Raw genomic sequence first — 25,537 nt, 5'->3', positions numbered from 1 at the left:
ACCTATGGCTATAAATTTCTTTCTCCTTATCAGGACTTGATTTGTCTAAAAGGAATGAGAATAGCAGGTTCCAGGTGCTCCCCAATGGCACCCTGTCCATACAGAAGGTGGACATTCAGGACCGTGGACAGTACCTGTGCTCAGCATCCAATAGCTTTGGCACAGACCGCCTTCATGTCACCTTGTCCGTGGTTTCCTATCCCCCCAGGATCCTGGAGAGACGTACTAAAGAGATCACAGTGCATTCCAGAAGCACAGTGAAAGTGAAATGCAGAGTTGAAGGTAGGCCAAGCCCTACAATTTCTTGGATTCTTGCAAACCAAACAGTGGTCTCTAAATCATCCGAGGGGAATGGGCAGGCCCTGGTGATGTCTGATGGAACATTGGTCATCCACAATATCAGTATTTATGACCGGGGCTTTTATAAATGCATGGCCAGCAACCCAGTGGGCCAGGATTCACTGCTGATTAAAATACAAGTCATTGCAGCCCCACCTGTTATTCTGGAGCAGAAGAGGCAAGTTATTACAGGGGCCTGGGGTAAAAGTTTGAAACTGCCCTGTACTGCAAAAGGAACTCCTCAGCCTGGTATTCACTGGGTCCTCTCTGATGGCACTGAAGTGAAACCATTACAGTTCATCAATTCCAAGTTCTTATTTTCAAATGGAACTCTGTTGATAAGAAACATGGCCTCTTCAGATACGGGCACTTATGAATGCATTGCTACCAGCTCCACTGGCTCAGAGCGAAGGGTGGTAATTCTTACAGTGGAAGACCAGGAGACCATCCCCAGGATAGAATCTGCATCTCAGAAATGGACTGAGGTGAATTTGGGGGACAAACTACTACTGAACTGCTCAGCCATTGGGGAACCAAAACCAAAAATAATCTGGAGGCTACCATCCAAGGCTGTCGTTGACCAGTGGCACAGGTAAGCCATACCTTTGTGTCCAGATCATCTTCTTTATATATTTAGCTGTACGACTTCTGAAATGGAAAAAGTGATACAGTGAGCTAGCAGCAGAATTACAGAGCACAGTTTCTGTACATAAAAGGAACTTGCTCTAAAGAGAACTAATCCTTTTAAAATAAATATAAACAAATTATATAAAAACCAAACTCTTATGTGCATAGCTCTAAGGGCCAGCTTCTTACTGAGTTTATATAGTTAAAAGAAGAATAAAAACCTAATTTGTTTCTATATACTTGTGACAGTTTTAAAATGGTAACTGCGTAGATATATCCATAATCTCTCTCTCCGAAAATAAGAGGATGTTTTGTAATGTAATCAAGGTCTGGAAAGATACACTTCATTATTTCCTTCTTCAAAGTCACCTGTTACAGCATTTTAAGTTCTAGTATAGTCTATACTTTACAATCTGTACTTAATTTATTCTATCCTAAAATTGCAAAGCACTTTATGAAAGTCACAACATTAAGGCCTGCGCAAAGTGAAATGTGTTTAGGAAATCTGTTACTCTAATGGTGTCAGACACATATATACACATACACACTTTCTCATATGTTCTATTACAGCATATTAATATTTGTTTTCTGTATAGATTAAATAGATTTAAAAAGTAATAATTATAGCTTATAAAATTATTAGTTTTTCCATTTACATAACTTCATGCAATTATTTTTCACACAGTGGGGATGGACCTTTCCACTTTATGTCTGTTTATTAAAATACCCATGCAGGAAACATTATATATGAGTTTATGCTTAGAAGAATAGATTTTTTTCTAGTGTTAAACTATAAGTTATTAATGGATGTAGCTAAATAATTTAACTTGTGATTTTCAACTCCAGAGTAAATATTAATTTTTAAGTTTTTCAAATAAGTCATCAAAATTAATTGATTAAATGTTAAATTGAAATTTAGATTTAAGCTTTAAAAACACTGAGTTATGAAATGTAAACTTCAGCAGCCATGTGTTTATGCTTGTTATCTACTATACATATATTCATTTGTGGCATCAAATATTTAACACTACCAGTTTTTGTATTTTTTATTATAATGTCAGCATATCTCTTTGTCTCTAAGTAATTATAAGCATTTCATTAATGTTGAATGCTACTTCTCCCTTCTAAAATTAATGCATTTAAAATGAATTCTGCAGTACATTAGACTTTTACACAAAGACTTCTCAATATTCTGTGTAATTTTACATACACTTCAGTACCCATGCAGAAACCAGTGCAAGAAGTGTAGAAGGCTTTACACTTGTGATGGGAATAACAAAGTTCAAATTTTAGGTTGTAAAGACAATGTCCAAAACATTTATTGAACATTAGGTCAGTTTTTAAAAATGGAAAACTTTCATCAGGAGGTATGGAAAAAAAATGTAAGGGAATGTCTTAAAAAGTTAATTCAAAGGAATGTCTAAAACATATTGGAGGGAGAAAGATCAAGATGGAAGAGGAGTGAGATGTGGTGATCATCTTCTCCCGCAAACACATTGAGAAAAAAAAAAAAAATCTATGTGTAGAACGATTCACAGAACATCTACTGAATGCTAGCAAAAGACCATAAACCTCCAAAAAGGGCAAGAAACCCTCCACATAACTGGGTAAAATAAAAGAAAAAAGAAAAAAGAATCAGGATGGGACCAGCCCTCCTGAGAGGGAACTCTTAAAGGGGAAAGGAACCCACACCCTGGGAAGCCAAGTAACCAATGGGAAGATCAGCTGAGACAGAGTGACCTCAAAGTCACTGAGAAAAGTGCAGCAGCTAGACTGAGGAGGGCAAAGCAGGGTGAGAGCTACAAAGATCATCTGCACCACTGTCCTGGTCACCACAGCCCGAGATGTTCACTGGGGGTTGGGCACTGAGACTCAGGCTCCATAGGTCAGTTCTGGGGAGAAGACTAGGGTTGGCTGTGTGGAGACAGCCTGAGAGGCTAGGGAGGATGCACCATGGGCCGGGAAGTGGACATCACAGCTGAGAAAACCCAAGAGGATGTCTGGGCCCCATAGGAGAGGCAAGGCACCATTGTTGGTGAGGGCAAGAGGAGGGGGATGGACTGCCATAGGAATCTATTTCCCTTACATGAACGGACTCTCGGAGGGTGGGATGCCTCTGGTGCAGGCACCACTTGCTCAGGATATGAGAGACCAGACTCCTCTTGTGCAACCTATGGGTGGCCAGGCATCTCTTGAGTGAGCTAAGGGCTGTAGGGAGCTAAGCATGATGCAGAGCCTTTTGCATGACCTACAGGCAGCAGGGACTAACCACAGCAGTCATCTCAGAAACCAGAGGGGATGTAGCCTGCCACCACTAGGGATCTGTGAACAGGCTCCACCTATAGCCCCAATCACCTCAGAGGTCAGCAAAGGAGAGGGCACTGCAACCATGCACCACCCATTGCTGCTCTCACTCCCCTGGGAACACACCTGCCCTGCTTCTGCCACTGCCAAATGCTCTGGGCCTCACCTACACATGCCTGATCACTGTCACATCCCAGGACCCTGCAATGAGGAGCAGCCTGTGCAGCACCTCCTGCATGGGCTAAGCAAGACAGTGTGTTTCTTGCATGGTCTACAGGTAGCAGGGCAAACCACCACAGTTATCTCTAACTCCAGAGGTGTGCATCGCCTGCCACCACTAAGAGTCTGTGATCAAGCACCACTTGCAGCCCCAGTCACCTCAGAGGGTACCACGGAGGAGGGCATTGTGACTGAACACCAGCCTTGTAGCTCTCACTCCCTTGGGAACTCAGACACTCTGCCACTGCCACTGCCACTGCCAAATGCTGCAGGCACTGCCTAAATCTGCCTGAGGCTCATTTCCACTTCCCAGGGCCCTACAACTAGGAGTAACCTGTGCCCCCTTCCAGTGGGTCATTGCTACTGTCAAGAGCCCAACAAATAGGCACTGACTACTAGTCCTGCTTATTACCTCCTTCTCCCTGGAAACACATGCAGCACCCTATCAAGGGGATAATAGCCTGCTCATATTGAGGAAGGAGACAGCAAATATCCAAACACTCACTCCAAAAATAAATAGCCCCCCCACAAAACACAAAGGGGTACTCTTGAATAGAAATAGCCCTCTAAGACTAAAGTAGGTGGTTTCCCTAAACTCACAGAATAAGAAAAATACAAGCAAATGAAGAAGCTCAGGATCCATTCCCAGTTAAAAGAACAGGAGAATTCACCTGAAGCAGCACAGAGTGAAACAGATGTCTGCAGTTTAAGAGGCACTGAGTTCAAAAAGGAGGTAGGTAAAATAGTGAAGGAATTAAGGGTGACTATGAAGGAATTAAGAGTGCATATAAACAGTAATGCAGATTACTTTAGAAAGGAATGAGAAAATATAAGGAGGAAGTGAGAAAAATGAGAAATTTCATTTGCAGAGATGCAAACTTAGTTAAAGGCACTAAAGAACAGAAGGAATAATGCAGAGGAATGCATTAGTGACTTGAAAGACAGAATAATGGAAATCACCCAATCAGGATAGCAGACAGAAAACCAAATGAAAAAACATGAAAGCAATATAAGAGAGCTATGGGATAGTATAAAGCAGGCCAATCTACACATAATAGGGATTCCAGAAGGAGAAGAAAAAGAAAAGGGGATTGAAAATATTTTTGAAGAAATTATGTTTGAAATCTTTCTAAATCTAAAGGAAACAGATATCAAGATACAGGAAACACAGAGGGCCTCAAATGGGTTGAACCCAAATAAGGCCAAAATAAAGATATAAAAAAAATGGCAAAATTTAAAAGGATTCTAAAGCAGCAGGAGAAAAAGTGTTGATTATAAGGGAACCCCCATAAGGCTATCAGCGGATTTCTCTACAGAAACACTACAGGCCATAAGAAAGTGGCAAGATATATTCAAAGCTCTAAAAGGGAAAAATTTGCAACCTAAAATACTCTCCCCAGCAAGAACATCATTTAAACTACAAGGAGAGGTAAAGAATTTCTCAAACAAAAACCAAAAAAGTACAGCAATACTAAACCCATTCAAAATACTGAAAACATTTCTCTAAATAAAAAAAAAAAATAAGAAATAGGATGGAGGAAATCACACCTGGAAAGCAATCACTTAAATAAACCAGTATACAGATCTAAAAGGAAAAAAAAAAACTATTGTAAAAGTGATGATAAACACATGGAACAGCAAAAGGACAAACATTAAGATGTTAAAAAAGGACTTCAAAATCATAAAATGTGGGGAAGGAAAGTAAGAAAATCTAGACTTTTTTTTTTTTTAAGAATGTGTTTGACAGGGCAACCACAAGCCAAAACCAAATATTGCATTTGCAAAAAATGAAAAAAAAAAAAAAAAAAAAAAAACCACTCAAGCAGATAATAACTGGAGACCATCCAACCAAAAAAAAAAAAAAAAAAAAAGAAGAATAGAGAACCATAGAATCAACTGGAACACGAGGTTCAAAATGGGAATAAATAATCATCTATCAATTATCACCTTAAATGTCAATGGACTGAATGCCCCAATCAAAAGACACAGAGTGGCTAAGTGGATAAAAAGGCAAAAACCTTCAATATGCTGCCTACAAGAAACTCACCTTAGAACAAAAGATACATATAGATTGAAAGTGAAAGGGTGGGGAAAAATATTTCACGCCAATAGACATGACAGAAAAGCAGGAGTTGCAACACTCATATCAGACAAAATAGACTTTAAAACAGAAGACATAAAGAAAGACAAAGAAGGACACTATTTAATGATTAAGGGATCCATCCAAGGAGAGGATGTTACTATCGTCAACATATATGCCCCAAATATAGGAGCACCCAGATACATACAACAAATATTAACAGACATAAAGGGAGAAATTGATTGGAATACAATCATAGTAGGAGACCTTAATACCCCCCTCATATCAATGGACAGATCCTCTAGACAGAAAACCAATAAAGCAACAGAGATCCTAAAGGAAACAATAGAAAACTTAGACTTCATTGATATCTTCAGGACACTACATCCAAAAAAATCAGAATACACATTCTTCTCAAATGCTCATGGAACATTCTCAAGAATCGACCACATATTGGGACACAAAGCTAACCTCAACAAATTTAGGAGCATAGAAATTATCTCAAGTATCTTCTCTGACCACAACGCCATGAAATTAGAAATCAACCACGGGAAAAGGAAAGAGAAAAAACCTACTACGTGGAGACTAAACAACATGCTACTAAAAAACCAATGGGTCAATGAGGAAATCAAGAAGGAAATTAAAAACTACCTTGAGACAAATGATAATGAAGACACAACCTCTCAAAATCTATGGGATGCTGCGAAAGCAGTGCTCAGAGGGAAATTTATAGCAATCCAGGCCTTTCTCAAAAAAGGAGAAAGATCCCAAATTGACAACTTAACCCTCCACCTAAACGAATTAGAAAAAGAAGAACAAAAAAGACCTAAAGTCAGCAGAAGGAAGGAAATTATAAAGATCAAAGAAGAAATCAATAAAATAGAGACTCAAAAAACAATAGAGAAAATTAATAAAACCAAGAGCTGGTTCTTTGAAAAGGTGAACAAAATTGACAAACCCCTGGCCAGACTCACTAAAAAGAGGAGAGAAAGAACCCAAATAACCAAAATTAGAAATGAAAAAGGAGAAATCACAACGGATACAGCAGAAATGCAAAAAACCATAAGAGAATACTATGAACAACTATATGGCAACAAGTTTGACAATCTGGAAGAAATGGACAATTTTCTAGAATCTTACAGCCTGCCAAAACTGAATCAAGCAGAAACAGACCAACTGAACAGACCGATCACTAGAAATGAAATTGAAGAGGTCATAAAAACACTCCCTACAAATTAAAGTCCAGACCAGATGGCTTCACAGGTGAATTCTATCAAACATATAAAGAGGAATTGGTGCCCATCCTCCTTAAACTCTTTCAAAAGGTTGAAGAAGAAGGAATACTCCCAAAGTCATTCTATGAGGCCACCATCACCCTCATTCCAAAACCAGACAGAGATACCACCAAAAAAGAAAACTATCGCCCAATATCATTGATGAATATAGATGCAAAAATTCTCAACAAAATCTTAGCCAACCGAATCCAACAACATATCAAAAAAATTATACACCATGACCAGGTAGGGTTCATCCTAGGTTCACAAGGATGGTTCAACATACGCAAATCAATCAGCATCATACACCACATTAACAAAAAAAAAAGTCAAAAATCATATGATCATCTCAATAGATGCAGAAAAAGCATTTGACAAAGTCCAACATCCATTCATGATCAAGACCCTCGCCAAAGTGGGTATAGAGGGAACATTCCTGAATATCATCAAAGCCATTTATGATAAACCCACAGCAAATATAATCCTCAATGGAGAAAAACTGAAAGCCTTCTCCCTCAAATCTGGAACAAGACAGGGATGCCCACTCTCACCACTGCTCTTCCACATCGTTTTGGAAGTCTTAGCCACAGCAATTAGACAAACAAAAGAAATAAAAGGCATCCATATAGGAAGAGAAGAGATCAAACTGTCACTGTATGCAGATGACATGATACTATACATAGAAAACCTTAAGGACTCAACCCCAAAACTCCTTGAACTGATTAATAAATTCAGCAAAGTGGCAGGATATAAGATTAACATTCAGAAGTCAGTTGCATTTCTGTATACCAGCAATGAAACATTAGAAAAGGAATACAAAAATACGATACCTTTTAAAATTGTACCTCACAAAATCAAATACCTCGGAATACACCTGACCAAAGAGGTAAAGGACCTATATGCCGAGAACTATAAAACTTTAATCAAAGAAATCAAAGAAGATGTAAAGAAATGGAAAGATATTCCATGTTCCTGGATTGAAAAAATCAATATTGTAAAAATGGCCATACTACCCAAAGCAATCTACAGATTCAATGCAATCCCTGTCAAATTACCCATGACATTTTTCACAGAACTAGAACAAACAATCCAAACATTTATATGGAACCACAAAAGACCCAGAATCGCCAAAGCAATCCTGAGAAACAAAAACCAAGCAGGAGGCATAACTCTCCCAGACTTCAAGAAATACTACAAAGCCACAGTCATCAAAACAGTGTGGTACTGGTATCAAAACAGACAGACAGACCAATGGAACAGAATAGAGAACCCGGAAATAAACCCTGACACCTATGGTCAATTAATCTTTGACAAGGGAGGCAAGAACATCAAATGGGAAAAAGAAAGTCTATTCAGCAAGCATTGCTGGGAAACCTGGACAGCAGCATGCAAAGCAATGAAACTAGAACACACCCTCACACCATGCACCAAAATAAACTCCAAATGGCTGAAAGACTTAAATATACGACAGGACACCATCAAACTCCTAGAAGAAAACATAGGCAAAACACTCTCTGACATCAACATCATGAATATTTTCTCAGGTCAGTCTCCCAAAGCAATAGAAATTAGAGCAAAAATAAACCCATGGGACCTCATCGAACTGAAAAGCTTTTGCACAGCAAAGGAAACCCAAAAGAAAACAAAAAGACAACTTTCAGAATGGGAGAAAATAGTTTCAAATGATGCAACTGACAAGGGGTTAATCTCTAGAATATATAAACAACTTATACAACCCAACAGCAAAAAAGCCAATCAATCAATGGAAAAATGGGCAAAAGACCTGCATAGACTGTTCTCCAAAGAAGATATACAGATGGCCAGCAAACACATGAAAAAATGCTCAACATCGCTGATTATAAGAGAAATGCAAATCAAAACTACCATGAGATACCACCTCACACCAGTCAGAATGGCCATCATTAATAAATCCACAAATGACAAGTGCTGGAGGGGGTGTGGAGAAACGGGAACCCCCCCAAAAAAGTAAATATAATTTAATAATATTTAATTTAATAGTAAAAAAATGAATGAAAAAAAAAAGGGAACCCTCCTGCACTGTTGGTGGGAATGTAAGCTGATACAACCACTATGGAGAACAGTATGGAGGTACCTTAGAAATCTGTAGATAGAACTACCATATGATCCAGCAATCCCACTCTTGGGCATATATCCAGACAAAACTTTCCTTGAAAAAGACACATGCACCTGCATGTTCATTGCAGCACTATTCACAATAGCCAAGTCATGGAAACAACCCAAATGTCCAAATGTCCATCGACAGATGATTGGATTAGGAAGAAGTGGTATATATACACAGTGGAATACTACTCAGCCATAAAAAAGAAGGACATAATGCCATTTGCAGCAACATGGATGGAACTAGAGAATCTCATACTGAGTGAAATCAGCCAGAAAGACAAAGACAAATACCATATGATATCACTTATAACTGGAATCTAATATCCAGCACAAATGAACATCTCCTCAGAAAAGTAAATCATGGACTTGGAGAAGAGATTTGTGGCTGCCTGATGGGAGGGGGAGGGAGTGGGAGGGATCGGGAGCTTGGGCTTATCAGACACAATTTAGAATAGATTTACAAGGAGATCCTGCTGAATAGCATTGAGAACTTTGTCTAGATACTCATGTTGCAACAGAACAAAGGGTGGGGAAAAAAATGTAATTGTAATGTATACATGTAAGGATAGCTTGATCCCCTTGCTGTACAGTGGGAAAATAAAATAAAAAAAAATAAAAAAGAATGTGTTTGAGCCTATATGACTATCAAGTTAAAGCAAGCAGATACAGGAAGGAATTAACATACTTGAAAAACAGGGCAACCACAAATCAAAACCAAACATTACATTCGTAAAAACTAAAAAGGACACAAGCATAAAATAAAAGGAAATGATCCAACCAAAAAAAAAAAAAAAAAAAAAAGGAACAAAGAAGAAACATAGAATCAACTGGAAAACAGGTTTGAAATGGCAGTAAATACATATTTATCAATTACCACCTTAAACGTCAATGGACTGAATGATCCAATCAAAAGATATAGAGTGACAGATTGGATAAAAAAGCAAGAGCCTACAATATGCTGTCTACAAGAGACTCAACATAAGGCAAAGACACATATAAATTGAAAGTAAAGGGATAGAAAAAGATATTTCACATGAATGGAAAAGACAAGAAAGCAGGAGTTGCAATACTTATATCAGTCAAAACAGTCTTTAAAATGAAATCCATAAAGACAGACAAAGAAGGACACTATTTAATGATAAAAGGATCCATTCAAGAAGAGGATATTACAATCATCATATATACCCCAATACAGGAACACCCAGATACATATGACAGATACTAACAGACATAAAAGGAAAAATTAATGGGAATACAATAATAGTAGGAGACTTTAACACCCCACTCACATCAATGGACATATCTCTAGACAGAAAATCAATAAAGCAATAGAGATCTAAATGTCATAATGGAAAAGTTAGACTTAATTGACATTTTCAGGACATTACATCCAAAAAAATCAGAATATACATTTTTTTTTCAAGTGCACAAAGAACATCCTCAAGGATTGACACATACTGGGGCACAAAACTAAGCTCAACAAAGTTAAGAGTATGGAAATTATTTCAAGTATCTTCTATGACCACCATGGCATAAAACTAGAAATCAGCCACAGGAAAAAAAAAAAAAAAAAAGAGAGAAGAAACTAAGTACATGGAGACTAAACAACATGCTACTAAAAAACCAATGGGTCAATGAAGAAATCATAAAGGAATTAAAAATAACTTGAGACAAATAATAATGAAAACACAACCATTCAAAATCTAAGGGATGTCACATAATCAGTGCTTAGAGGGAAGTTCATAGAGATACAGGCCTTCCTCAGAAAAGAAGAAAAATCTCAAATCAAAAATTTAATTTACTACCTAAAAGAATTAGACAAAGAAGAACAAACAAAACCCAAAGTCAGCAAAAGGAATGAAATCATAAAGATCAGACAGGAAATCAATAAAATGGAGATTCAAAAAAAAAAAATAGAAAAAAAAATCAATAAAACTAAGAGCTGGTTCATTGAAAGGGTAAACAAAACTGACAAACCTCTGCCCAGACTCACCAAAAAGAGGAGAGGAAGAACTCAAAATAAGAAATGAAAAAGGAGAAATCACAACAGATACTGCATAGGTACAAGAAACCATAAGCGAATACTATGAACAATTATATGCTAACAAATTTGACAACCTAGAAGAAATAGACAAACTTTCTAGAGACATACAGCCCACCAAAACTGAATCAAGAAGAAATAGATCAATTTAATAGACCAATCAATAGAAATGAAATTGAATATGTACTAAAAACACTCCCGGAGTTCCCGTTGTGGCGCAGTGGTTAACGAACCCGACTAGGAACCATGAGGTTGCAGGTTCGATCCCTGCCCTTGCTCAGTGGGTTAACGATCCGGCGTTGCCGTGAGCTGTGGTGTAGGTTGCAGATGCGGCTCGGATCCCGCGTGGCTGTGGCTGTGGCGTAGGCCTGTGGCTAGAGCTCCGATTAGACCCCTAGCCTGGGAACCTCCATATGCCGCGAGAGTGGCCCAAGAAAATGGCAAAAACACAAAAAACAAAAAACAAAACAAAAAAAAAAACACTCCCTACAAACAAAAGTCCAGGACCAGATGGCTTCACAGGTGAATTCTCCCAAACATAAAAGGAAGAACTTATACCCATCCTTCTTAAACTTTTCCAAAAGGTTGAAGAAGAAGGAACACTCCCCAAGACATTCTATGAAGCCACCATCACTCTAATATCAAAACCAGGCAAAGATACTACCAAAAAGGAAAATTATAGGCCAGTATCTTTGATGAATATAGATGCAAAAATTCCCAACAAAATTTTAGCCAACTGAATCCAACAACATATAAAAAAGATCATATACCACAACCAAGTGGATTCATCCCAGGTTCACAAGGATGCTTCGATATATACAAATCAATCAACATCATACACCACATTAACAAAAAGAAAGTCAAAAACCCCATGATCATCTCAATAGATGCAGAAAAAGCATTTGACAAAATCTAATATCCATTCTTGATAAAAACTCATCCCACAGTGAATATAGAGGGAACACACCTTAACATAATAAAAGCCATTTATGACAAACCCACAGCAAATATAATACTCAATGGAGAAAAGCTGAAAGCTTTCCCACTAAAATCTGGAACAAGACAAGGATGTCCACTCTCACCACTATTAGTCAACATTGTATTGGAAGTCCTAGCTACAGCAATCAGACCAATGAAAAAAAATATTCAAATTGGAAGAGAAGAGGTAAAATTGTCACTGTATGCAGATGACATGATACTATATATAGAAAACCCTAGGGACTCTACACACAAACTACTCAAACTGATCTATGAATTCAGCAATGTATCAGGACACAAGATTAAATTCAGAAATTGGTTGTATTTCTGTATAATGACAATGAAATATTAGAAAAGAAATACAAAAATATATCTTTTAAAATCACACACCAAAAAATTAAATATCTACAAATAAACCTGACCAAGAATGTGAAAGACCTATATGCTGAGAACTATAAAACATTAATCAAGGAAATTAAAGAGGATTCAAAGAAATGGAAAGATATTCCATGCTCCTGGATTGGAAGAATTAATATCATTAAAGTGGCCATACTACCCAAAGCAATCTACAGATTCAATGCAACTCTGATCAAATTACCCATGATATTTTTCACAGAACGAGAACAAACAATCCAAAAGTTTATATGGGACCATAGAAGACCCAGAATTGCCAAAGCAATCTGAGGAGAAAATACTAAGTAGAAGGTGTAACTTTTCCAGACTTCAGACAATATTACACAGCCACAGTAATCAAGACAGTGCAGTACTGGTACCAAAACAGACATACAGATGAATGGAACAGAAAAGAGAACCCAGAAATAAACCCAGACACCTACAGTCAATTAATCTTCAAGGAGGCAAGAACATAAAATGGGAAAAAGTCTTTTCTGCAAGTAGTGATGGGAAAACTGAACAGTCACATGTAAATCAGTGAAACTGGAACATACTCTCACACCATTGCATTGAATCTGTAGTTTGCTTTGGGTAGTATGGCCACTTTAATGATACTAATTCTTCCATCCAGGAGCATGGAATATCTTTCCATTTCTTTGAATCCTCTTTAATTTCCTTGATTAATGCACCCATATGTTCATGCACCCATAAACTCAAAATGGCTTAAAGGCTTAAATGTAAGACATGACACCATAAAACTCCTAGAAGAGAACATAGGCAAAACATTCTCTGACACCAACTGTACAAATATTTCTTAGGTCAGTCTCCCAAGGCAACAGAAATAAAAGCAAAAATAAACAATGGGACCTAATCAAACTGAGAAGCTTTTGCACAAAAAAGGAAACCATTAAAAAAAAAAAAAGAAAAACAAAAGACAACTTAAGGAAATGGAGAAAATAATTTGAAATGATGCAACTGACAAGGGCTTAATCTCTAAAATATACAAACAACTTATACAATTCAATAGCAAAAAAAACCAACAACCCCATTGAAAAATGGGCAAAAGACCTGAAAAGACATTTCTCCAAGGAATATGGCCAACAGGCACATGAAGAAATGTTCAACATCACTAATTATGAGAGAAATGCAAATCAAAACTGCAATGAGGTACCACCTCACACCAGTCAGAATGGCTGTCATTAACAAGTCAACAAATAAAAAATGCTGGAGAGGGTGTGGGGAAAAGGGAACCCTCCTACACTATTTGTGGTAATGTAATTTGGTACAACCACCACAGAAAACAGTATGCAGGTACCTCAGAAAACCAAATACAGAACTACCATATGACCCAGCAATTCCACTCCTGGGTCCAGACAAAACTTTGATTGAAAAAGACACATGCTCATGTGAAATCAGATTGTTATGATCATTATACAACTACAGATGTGACCAATTCATTTGAGTAATAAAAAAAAAAGGAAAAAAAAAGAAAAAGATACATGCACCCATATGTTCATTGCAGCAGTATTCACCATAGCCAAGACCTGGAAACAACCTAAATGTCCATCGAGAGACGACTGGATTAAGAAGATGTGGTACAAACACACAATGGAATACTACTCAACCATAAAAAAGAACAAAATAATGCCACCTGCAGCAATATGGATGGAACTAGAGACTCTCATACTGAGTGAAGTCAGAAAGAGAAAAATACCATATGACATCACTTATATATGGAATCTAATATACAGCACAAATGAACCTATCCACAGGGAAGAAACTCATGGACTTGGAGAACAGACTTGTGGTTGCCTAGGGAGAGGGAGAGAGTGGGATGGACTGGGAGTTTGGGGTTAACAGATGCAAACTATTGCATCTGGAGTGGATAAGCAATGAGATCCTGCTGTACAGCACAGGGAACCACATCAGATCCCTTTTGATGGAATATGATGGAGGATATATATATATATATATTCTTCTCACATTATATATATATATGTTTGGATCATTTTTCTGTACAGTAGAAACCGACAGAACACTGCAAATCAACTATAATGGAAAAAGTAAAAATCTTTAAAAAACATATTAGCATCTCAACAAATCAGGAAAGCACCATAGAATACAAGAAGATTGTTCATATCGTGAACGTGACAACAGAATGTGTAAGATGACAGATGCTATCACAAGCCCACCAAAGGTACTGGCATACTTTTTTAAAAAAATAATGAACCACACCTTGTTTGCTAAGTGAACACTTCAGTGATTATTCTGCAATGAACTCACTCAAAAAGGCAAGAATACTCTTCACTTAGATGTTTTATATATCAACAGAAATTAAAAGGGCACTTCTGTTAAGAAAGTCCTTATAGTCCCTCTTTTTAGTTCTAGAAGTTTGAATTTATTTTAGATTCCAAAAAGGCAAACTTTCATCATAGCTATATTCATCCAAGTCTACTCCACCATGGCCAAAATAAGCAAAACCTTTTACTTTCTTAAGGCCTAATTGTCAACTGAACTGAAAGCTTTTTCTGGACTTTCTTAACCATCTCAGACTCAGAGCCCACTGGTCTATCTCCATGACTTTCAGTATAACTTATGTGACCTGTGTTCAGCACAGAATTGTGTTTCCTCTTCTTGGGAACCTTGCTTCTCATGACCTGGGATCTTGTTCCAAGAGCAGAACCCACTCCTCACTGCCCTAGACAGGCTGAATTAAAATCTGTACTTTATAGAGATTCCCAAGGAGTTCCTGCTATGGCACAGTGGGTAAGGATATGACTGAAGAGGCTTGGGTCACTGAGGTGGCAAGGGTTCCATGCCTGGCCCAGTGCTGTGGGTTAAGGATCTGGTGCTACCACAGCTGTTGCATAGGTTGCAGCTGCAGCTCAGATTCAGTCCCTGACCCAGGAACTTGCACATGTCACGGGTGCGACCAAAAAAGAAAAGAAAAAAACAAAACAAAAAAAAAAACACTAGGTGAATCACATGCACAATACACTCAAAGATGCACTACTTAGACTGCAGGTGCTTGCCTGTGCATTGATCTTCCTAAAGAATTCTTTCTTTTACTCAGGGAAAACTTCCACTTTCAAAAGTAAATTTTCTCTTAAAAATAAGTTTAGAAAAGGAAAACAGCTATATTTCTGTCTCTTTTTATATACTACAGCTTCCAGATGCATAAGATTTTGGGGAAGGGGAAATTCATTTCAAGTTACTGGTTTTCAAAGGGTTGTTCCCCTAGCAACAGCACTGACATCCCCTGAGAATTTGAATCAGATTCCTTGTTTTAATAAGCCGTCGGGGCGTTCCTGCTATGGTGCAATGGGATCAGCAGCATCTTGGGAGCACTGGGATGCAGATTTGATCCCCGGGCTGGCACAGTGGGTTAAGGGTCCAGCATTGCTGAAGCTGCAGCTTGGGTCAAGACTTGGCTCAGATCTGATCCCTGGCCTGGGAGCTGGCTCCATATGCCACAGGGTGGCCAAAAATAAAACGAAAAACAAGCAGTCCGTGTTCTTAAAAGCCATTCTGGTGACTAGGACACACTCAAACTTAATTGTTCAGAATCACCTGAGGAGTTAAACAGTGGCTTCCTGGATTCCAGATCAGATATAATGAATCAGAATCTCTGAACAGTGAAACTGGGAAATACATACCTTAGATGAGACCCCTTCTAATTCTCACACAGGTGATGAGGGAACTGCATTGAGAACCAAGATTTAGAGCAATAGTTCTCAGACTTTACTGCATATGAGAATCACTTGGAAAACTAGGAGTCCTGCTGTTAAGGTCACACTCCACACCAAGTCAAATTTTGGGCATGGGACTCATACATCAGCACTATTTTATTCAAATTTTAATGTGCACCCAAATTTGAGAAACAGCGCTCTTAGAAAGTATTTGGAAAGAATGGTAGCAGGTGGCAGTGTAGCATGGTAAAAAGGACAGGTTACTAAGTCTCTCAAAATAGTTTTCTCAGCTTCTACATAGAGTGGGGAACTACCTAAAGACTATAAAATAAATGCAACGGCCGTGGGAGTTTCCATTCCCTTTAATAAGTGCATCCACTATGATGACCTTCCCTTGGTTTACAAACCAAATTCTTTCCAAGGTTGAGAAAAAAAAAAGTAAAAAGACCATCAGGGAAAAAAATGAGGTTCCTGTCATGGCTCAACAGAAACGAATCTCACTAGGAACCATGAGGATGCAGGTTCGATCCCTGGCCTTGATCAGTGGGTCAGAGATCTGGTGTTGCCATGAGCTGTGGTGTAGGTCACAGATGAGTCTCGGATCTGCTGTTGTTGTGGCTGTGGTGAAGGCCGGCAGCTGTAGCTCTGATTTGACCCCTAGTCTGGGAACTTCCATATGCCATGGATACAGCCCTAAAAAGCAAAACAAACAAAAATTCAGGGAGTTACCTGGTAGCCTAGTGGTTAAAGGATTTGGCATTGTCACTGCTGTGGCTCAGATTCAATCCCTTTGGCATGGAAACTTCTGCATGCCACAGGTGCGGCCAAATAAAACAAAACATTAGCATTTATAAGTTGTTCTACGATAAATATTCTTTCTACTTACAGTACATTTGCTTGGAGGATAAAAAAAACCTTGAGACTGTTTTTGTTTAGCAGTTATGCTGTGAAAAGTCATCCACACTTTTCTCTCTCATTTCACCCACATGCTTAGCTCACATTGCCAAAAATTAGAATAAAAACATGTACAGAGATTTTCACCCATCAGTGTTTTTGATAGCGTTTTTAGCAGCTCTTCAGTTTCCATTGGTCTTTCTGAAAAACTGGATTTAGTTTTACCAGGAAAGTTCTGCCATCTGGTGGATCAATATGGTAATGGCAGGCTGTGTAGGCATTTCAGAGAAAAATGGTGCTGTTCAACCTAACGCCGAGACTGGAGTCACTGTACAGTTGCCTGCAAAGGACAGATGCTGTTGTAAGCTTCCAACAAGTCTTACCTTGGTATTTTTATCTCCTTATAACACAGTAAAACTTATTTTCTAGCCAAACAACTAATTGTTTGATTACTAATATATCTAAAAAATATAACCTGGTATCTTTTCTGAGCAGGTAAATTTGTTTTTGTTTTCTCTCATTTCTTTCCAGGGCTGCATCTGCAACATGTGGAAGTTCCCAGGCTAGGGGTTGAATCAGAGCTGCAGCTGCTGGCCTAGATCACAGCCACAGCAACGCCAGATCTGAGCTGTATCTGTGATCTACGGCACAGCTCATGGCAATGCCAGATCTGTAACCCACTGAACGAGGCCAGGGATCGAACCCACATCCTTACAGACACTATGTTGGGTTCTTAACCTGCTGAGCCACAATAGGAACTCCTGGAACAAGTATGAAAATTGCTCTTTATTGACATATATCATAGGATGACCAATTAATACGTAAAGTGGTCAAGACAGTCATGGGTCTAGGGACCTGGAATTTCTAACTTTCTTCTCACCATTAAAATTTTAATTGCCATGCAAAGGAGATTCATTTGAAGTCCATCTAAGAAACACCACTTGTTTGCATTAAATTACACCTGTTCGGTTAATTTCATCTTTCAGAATAGATTGAAAGACAGTACTGATTTTAATTTCATTGCAAATAGTATATGAAAATGTCCATAAAGCTAATCCTTTGTAAATAAGACAATTCACCGGCCCCTTGCTAATAGCTGTACTCAGTCAGTCTCTTCTTTCCTCAGAATGGGCAGCCGAATCCATGTCTATCCAAACGGATCCCTGCTTATTGGATCAGTAACAGAAAAAGACAGTGGGGACTACTTGTGTGTGGCCAGAAACAAAATGGGGGACGACCTGACCCTGATGCATGTCAGCCTGAGATGGAAACCTGCCAAAATTGACCACAAGCAACATTTTAGAAAGCAAGCGTTTCACGGGAAAGACTTCCAAGTGGATTGCAAGGCTTCCGGCTCGCCACTGCCCGAGATATCCTGGAGTCTGCCCGATGGGACGGTGATAAACAACGCCATGCAGGCCGATGACAGCGGCCTCAGGAACAGGAGGTTCACCCTCTTTGACAACGGAACCTTATACTTCAACAAAGTTGGTATGGCAGAGGAAGGAGATTATACCTGCTATGCCCAGAATACGCTAGGGAAGGATGAGATGAAAGTTCACCTAACGGTCATAACAGCTGCCCCGCGGATCCGGCAGGGTTCTAGGGCCAACACGAGAGTCAAGGCTGGAGACACGGCTGTCCTTGACTGTGAGGTCATTGGGGAGCCCAAGCCAAAAATTTTTTGGTTGCTGCCTTCCAGTGATGTGATTTCATTCTCTCAGGATAGGTACACATTTCATCCCAATGGGTCTTTGTCCATCAGCAAAGTGAAACTGCTCGATTCCGGAGAGTATGTGTGTGTGGCCCGAAACCCCAGTGGGGATGACACCAAAATGTCCAAACTGGACGTTGTCGCCAAGCCTCCATTAATCAACGGTCTGTACACAAACAAGACTGTCATGAAAGCCACGGCCGTGAGGCATTCCAAAAAACACTTTGACTGCAGAGCCGAAGGGACGCCGTCTCCTCAAATCATGTGGATCATGCCAGACAATATTTTCCTCACAGCTCCATACTATGGGAGCAGAATCACGGTCCATAAAAATGGGACCTTGGAAATTAGGAATGTGAGGCTTTCAGATTCAGCCGATTTTACCTGTGTGGCTCGGAATGAAGGCGGAGAGAGTGTGCTGGTGGTACAGCTGGAAGTACTGGAAATGCTGAGAAGACCAACATTCAGAAATCCATTTAATGAGAAAATAGTTGCCCAGCTTGGAAAGCCCACAGCGCTGAATTGCTCTGTTGATGGAAACCCGCCACCTGAGATAATCTGGATTTTACCAAATGGCACACAGTTTCCCAATGGACCCCCAAATTCTCAGCATCTGATAGCAAGCAATGGTTCTTTTATCATTTATAAAACAACTCGAGATGATGCAGGAAAATATCGGTGTGGGGCAAGAAATAAAGTTGGCTATATTGAGAAGTTAATTGTATTAGAAATTGGCCAGAAGCCAATTATTCTCACTTATGCACGAGAAACAGTTTACTGTATCAGCGGGGATTCCCTGTCGTTGCACTGTGTCTCCAATGGAAGCCCTAAGCCACACATCAAATGGACTGTGCCAAGTGGTTATGTATTAGACAGGCCTCAAATTAATGGAAAATACGTATTTCATGAAAACGGCACCTTAGTCATCAAAGACGCCACCGCTTATGACAGAGGGAACTACATTTGTAAGGCTCAAAATAGTGTTGGCCACGCTGTGATTACTGTTCCAGTAATGGTTGTAGCCTACCCTCCCCGAATAACAAATCGCCTACCCAGGAGCATCCGCACAAGGACAGGAGTGGCTCTTCAGCTCCCCTGTGTGGCCTTGGGAGTCCCCAGGCCAGAAGTCACATGGGAGATGCCTGACCACTCTCTGTTCTCAGGGGCAGACATTGGGAGGATGAGTGGAATTCAGTCTTTTCACCCACGTGGCACCCTAGTCATTCAGAATCCGCAAACCTCGGATTCTGGGATATACAAATGCACAGCAAAGAATCCACTTGGCAGTGATTATGCAACAACTTATATTCAAGTAATCTGACATAAAAGAAAACTGGCTTGAACAAAGTCATCTGGACAGAATTTATTTTTTGGAAGAAGTTTAATCAAAGGCAGCCATAGGCATGTAAATGAATTTGAATACATTTACAATATTAAATTTATAATAGACATGCAAAAAAAAGGACTTGTAAATAATGCATTATGAACTGATTTTTTTTTTTTTTTTAATGGATCTCAAAACAAACTTTTAACTTAAGGCACTTTTATTTTGCCAACAAGTAACAATGAACATTGAGAAAACTGTCCACCATAAAATAACAAATGGCTAATGACCTGAATTCATTATTAAAGAATGGACTTTTTTTTTTCCTTTCACTACCATTTGCCTAGAGTCCATCATCTATCAATGTCACAAGCATGGCACTGAGGAAAGACACAATGGAAACAAATTTGCAGTCTTGATGTAAATTTGCCATCTTGATGTATAAATATTGTGGTTGGTTTATAAATATATTTTATGCAGAAAATAAGCATTGAATTGTTTTGATTCACCATTTTGTGCACACTGAAAATTTTCATTGATGGAGAATACAAAAAATGTTTTAATAACTGCATTTAAAAATAAACACAGGCTGACTTTTCCACATGTAAACAGCAACTTAACACTTGCACATCATAAAACGTGAAAAGGGAGTTGATTACATCTTTGCCCAAATAAACCCATTAAAAAGGATTTTAAAAGACAATGAAATTTCTTGATAGCTTCAAAATCTAGCTCAGGCACCCCTGGTCTGGAACTGTTTATAAGGAAAATTTTCTAAGGAGAAATCATTGCTTTATGAGCATTTATTCCATTACGTGATAACCTTTTATGTGATGGGGAAATATTTGGAAAAATCTAGATTGAATAAATATATAGTGGAGTTACAGTGCACTTAAAATTTGACCATCCCTACATAGTGTTGCATTTTGTAAATCACTGAATTTATACTACATGCTTATTAATTCAACGTAAATGAATTTGGGGGACATTATGATTCATCTTTTCTAATTCTAGAAGCTAGGATTTTCCAGTGTAATTTCTCCAGCATCTGTTCAAATATTTGCCTATAATCAAGAATTGTAGGAGCCTTAATAAATGAAAAAGGAGAGAATGCCATAGATTTTGCTCAGATATCTCAGTACACAAAACCAAGAGCTATGTTAGCCCCTGTCAATCATTTGAGACAGATGGTGGGGGGATGAGACCCACTTCATTCTGTGTCCATCACGCCAACTTTCAGCGTGTCCCACCTGAGGTGACTTGATTGCTACTTTCTCTGATGTTAGTATCCTGTGGCCACGTGAGGTCAGAGGATACTCAATCTAACAGTGATCTCATTCTACTTCTGGGCCAAGAGGAATAAATAAGAGGACAAATGTAATCCTACTAGGGAGATATCTAAAGCATAAACAGGTATAGCTAAGGGCTTCTTATGCCCAATTCTATTCTTTTACGGAGACTTTACAGAGAACTGGAATTTTCATCTAATCCTAAAAATAATTTCTTTTCTATTCTTACCCAGCAAATTACCAGGTTTTGCCAAAGGATGGGTTTCCCCTGTGATCATTTTAATGCAAATTAATGCATTAAAAAAACAAAAAACAAAAAAAAAGCCTCTCTGGAGAGAGGATTAAGTGGTAGGAAATATGATCAGACAAGATTGAAAATTCCAGTTTCTCTCTGTACAACACACAGGGGAAAACCAGTTCTAGGTTTTTTTCTCAACTCTCTGCAAAATCTTCAAATGATAGGACCTTATCACATCTTAGCTTCCCCACCTAAAAAAAAGAGACAGCAACAAAAAGGTACATACCCCCCAGAGCTTTCATGTGCAAAATGATTAATAAATTAGTTTCACTACCTTCTGCAAAATATAAAGTGCATACAGATGCTATGCAATTTTAACACTCACTTGTGAAACAGTATTACTGCTGTTTGCAATCTTGAGCAACAGATATCTATGGTTCAAACTAAAAAGTGGCATTTTAAATACCAGCAATTTTTGAAAGGAAAACAGCAATCAGGACAGAACACAACTCTCACTCACTAGGCACAACCTTCACATTTCGGTTGTTTTGCCAAGGCAGTCTTTATATATTACTCTGAAGAAAAAAATAACTTGATGAACTCTTAAGTATGATTCTCAAGAGGGGAAAAAGCAAAAACAAAAACAACCTGATATACAAAACCAGCTGAAATGTCAAGACTCATCTTCTGAAAGCAGATAGAATATGTTAATTTAGTGAAAAGAATGGTCTTTAATGTTTTGGCAAAGTCTCTTCCAGCCCAGAGTAAACACAAAATGAGTGGGCTGGAGTGAAATCGTTTCACAGTGTACAAAGCAGTTCACATGGGTGCTGCCACAGCAAAGTAAGCGGACATGTATTTGAGGTCGTTTGCATGAGTCAAACTTTGCAATGAGTAACTCACCTAGGAAGATATAAATTATTTATATAATGATTTGCAAAGGAAATGATCTACTAAAGTTGTACCAGCTACATTTAAAAAAAGTAGTTCTACATGGTTTGCTAATTATAGACAGGTCTATTCACAGTATGCTCGACTACATTACGTGTAAATTCATGTGGCAAAAGAAAAGGTATTAACACAGAACATGGGAAAATATCCCCCACATGTTTTAAAATGCCCTGCAATTTTCACATTCAAAATTGTATGCCTCTAAATCTAAAAAAATATTATATGGAATACTCTTAAGTTACACAAACTGATAATAATTTACTGTATTTTTTACTCTAATAGGAGCAAATTACCACATACTTGAACAAAGTTAAAATAGTTACTATTTCTTTATAATAAATTTGATGTATAATTTACTTTACTTGTGCTTTTTGCACCAATTTATAAATACAGTATATGCAATACACAACCAAGACAGACACCAACATTAATAATTAAATTCAAAATAGCAAATACTTACCATACAAAATAAACAGCAAATACATCTCTTATGAAAACCAGAGCCGTCTGGACATGGGGGCCAGATTCTCTGGAAACCATGTCAAGTTTGAGCACTGTGGAATCTCAGGCCAGCTGCAAGATTTTTTTCTCAAGTTGGCATAAGGTTCAGGAGAACCAGAACCGGACAAGGTCATTTTACCAAAACTGACAATAAATAATTGGAACAATTCCACTGTGGGTCGTTCAGGCCTTTAGAATTTACATGTTGTACCTTCACAGAGACTCTGGTCAATGAGCTCTCCACTGAAAACAAATTCAGTACAGCTACTTCTAACAGGCTTCCACATACCTTAGGGTGGCTCTCACCGAAGCCTTAGTTGAAGTTCTTGGTCTAGGAAGTTTAAGTACTAAGCAACAATCTGTTTCAGCACCTTTTGACCACAACAGAAGCAAAGAAAAATCCTACATAAATAAGAACAAAGTTTATAAAGTGCTTATGAAATTACAAACATGTCAAATTAGAGCAATGCAAATAAATGTCCATTTCATCACCAAAGGTAAATGCAGAATGAATGGGTCACTGTCCTGTCACGATCTGACGTGCCTCTCAAATCAGTAGTTTTGGTCCGGCACAGTTTGCAAAAAACAAACAAACAAAAATCTTCATCATGAATGAATACATAAATATTTTAAATCCACCACAATTCATTCTTTCTATGAGATTCAAAAAAAAGCACCAATTTCAAAAGATCTGCTACCAAACTCTTCCTGGAGTAGGCCCACATGATCCACATTTTTAAACCTATGTTAAAGCTGAATGAAACCAAACCAAACTGCACCTTTTCCTTTACTTTTTGTTTAAACACCTTTGTATGCAACGTAGCGTAAAGTATGGGAAAACTTCAAATAAATGAAAGAACAAAGGGACATGTCTAAAGATGACTACTGCATTCAATTTGATTTTCTATTTTCCAGTGCAAACAAAAAGCTTCATAAGAACAAGTCTTGTCCTCTTCCAGATTCAGAAGTGTGAAGGATGCCCATAGGGAGTCACTCCTTGCTGTGGCTGGTTACCTAAGGAGAAAAATAAATTCAGATAAGATTGCAGATGCAAAATTATGCCACAGGTAGACAGTATGCTCTTGTCACTGCCTTCAAGTACCAAGCTCAGGAAGAGGGGAGCAGGTGGACTGGTCAGGGGGTACAACACTAGCCCAGAGTTTTATTACTGCTATTGAATTCATTCTGCGGTGGGGGGCTCTGCATTGGAGTTGCATACCTGCCAAGGCAGCATAAAGCCTTGGGATGCAGGGAATTGGCCCATCAAAAGTCTCTATCTCTGAACTAACAAATATCTCTACTAATATACAGAAGAACTATGAGTATCATAAAACACTGAACGTTTTCAAAACTTTAGGAAAGCACATCAGAGAGTCTGCTTTACCATGAACATCAGACTAGGTAAGAGAGCGGTAGCTTGAAATTGGACAGTTGTCTGCAAATGGGTGTAGGTGCATCAGAGAGAACCGTGCAAGAGTGTATGCTTGTGAAAGAGTGGCTGTGTGTGTGGTGTGGGTGTGTGCATGTATGTGTGTAGGCACACACAAAGAGAAAAATGACATGGGCTTAAAAATAACTGCTGATTGCACAACTCCAGTGGGACTATTCAAATCCAGAGGCCCCGTGCACATGGACTGTGGCATAAAAGGAGCCCCTGGAGTTGTGCAATGGGCAGCTCAGCTTGGTTGCCTTTATTCAACAAAAGAAACCGGACATAACTGCTGATATGAGGCAGCAGCATCTTGTGGTTAAGACATGGGGTCTAGAAGGAGATGGTCTAAGTCCCAGCTCTTGGCTGAGTCACTCTGGGCAAACAGGTCAACACCCCCATTGTTCAGTTGTTTCCTCATCTACAGTATGGGAAAAGCCACAATTCTTCATCTCAAGGGGTGGTTTAGGAATGAAGTGAATGAACACATATAAAGTCATAGTTCCTGGGTCTAAGAAAGTACTCCAGAAATAATGGTTTAAAAAAAAAAAAAAAAAAAAAAAAAAAACATTTTGTGAGTTTGGGGAATCTGCAACTCCTTTAAAATCCGAAGTACATATCTGAAATCACTAGAAGAAAATTAAAAATAGAACATGTTGTCTCTACCTTAAAATTATATTCTATTGCCATGCAAAAATATGAACTTTGGAATTGGTGAAATACAGTGAAATTTTAACTGCATGTGTTTAATAGATCATACTGATTGAACAGTCATTGGAAAAAGATTGCTTTACACAATTAACTGAAATTAAATGAGGGAAATACTCTACAGGGGAAACAAAAAAAAAGACCTTGGTTATGCCCTCAGAGAGATAGAAGATATGAGAGATGTTCCCTCAGCCCAGGAAAAAACACAGGCAGCAGCCGGGCGGGACACTAAGACCAGAACCAAGCTGCCACTCAGTCATACACCACACCCTTCCCTCACAGTTCCCACCAGAGCTGCACCACCACCCTCAGAGCTTGTTGCTCTTTGCTCTCTACTTCAGAAGCACAGAATCAAGACCCCAGAGGAATCTCTGGTCTCGCTCCCCACCACACGAATGACAGG

The 25,537-nt window shown here is 38.6% G+C and overlaps 2 protein-coding genes across 37 annotated transcripts in view; one reads left to right on the top strand and one right to left on the bottom strand.

Annotated features, from left to right (window-relative positions):
* IGSF10 (immunoglobulin superfamily member 10) overlaps positions 1-20,502 on the top strand; it is a 54,095-nt gene extending 33,593 nt beyond the window's left edge. For 5 of the 6 annotated variants that reach the window (XM_084990030.1, XM_021069602.2, XM_021069605.2 and 2 more), the window contains 2 exons: positions 34-931; positions 18,107-20,502. In XM_084990030.1, coding sequence (XP_084846156.1) covers positions 34-931; positions 18,107-20,015 — 2,807 coding nt within the window. In that variant the 3' untranslated portion in view covers positions 20,016-20,502. The remainder of the gene's footprint in view (positions 1-33; positions 932-18,106) is intronic. The other variant, XM_084990032.1, reaches the window with a different exon arrangement.
* Positions 20,057-25,537, bottom strand: part of MED12L (mediator complex subunit 12L) — a 354,400-nt gene continuing 348,919 nt past the window's right edge. For 27 of the 31 annotated variants that reach the window (XR_014824168.1, XM_084990033.1, XM_084990039.1 and 24 more), the window contains one exon: positions 20,057-24,011. Coding sequence is in view for 26 of the 31 variants with exons in the window: in XM_084990033.1 (XP_084846159.1) it covers positions 23,959-24,011 (53 nt within the window). In the remaining 5 variants the exon portion in view is untranslated. The remainder of the gene's footprint in view (positions 24,012-25,537) is intronic. The other 4 variants (XR_014824163.1, XR_014824164.1, XR_014824165.1 and 1 more) reach the window with 1 other exon arrangement.

This window comes from Sus scrofa, chromosome 13, assembly GCF_054392235.1.
Source record: "Sus scrofa isolate SSC_HxYL_T2T_F1_AM1 chromosome 13, Sscrofa_HxYL_maternal_Yorkshire_Landrace_v2.0, whole genome shotgun sequence".
NCBI classification, from domain to species: Eukaryota; Metazoa; Chordata; class Mammalia; order Artiodactyla; family Suidae; genus Sus; species Sus scrofa.
The sequence above is the reverse complement of the archived record's forward strand: the minus strand, read 5'-3'. Positions and strand labels throughout refer to the sequence as shown.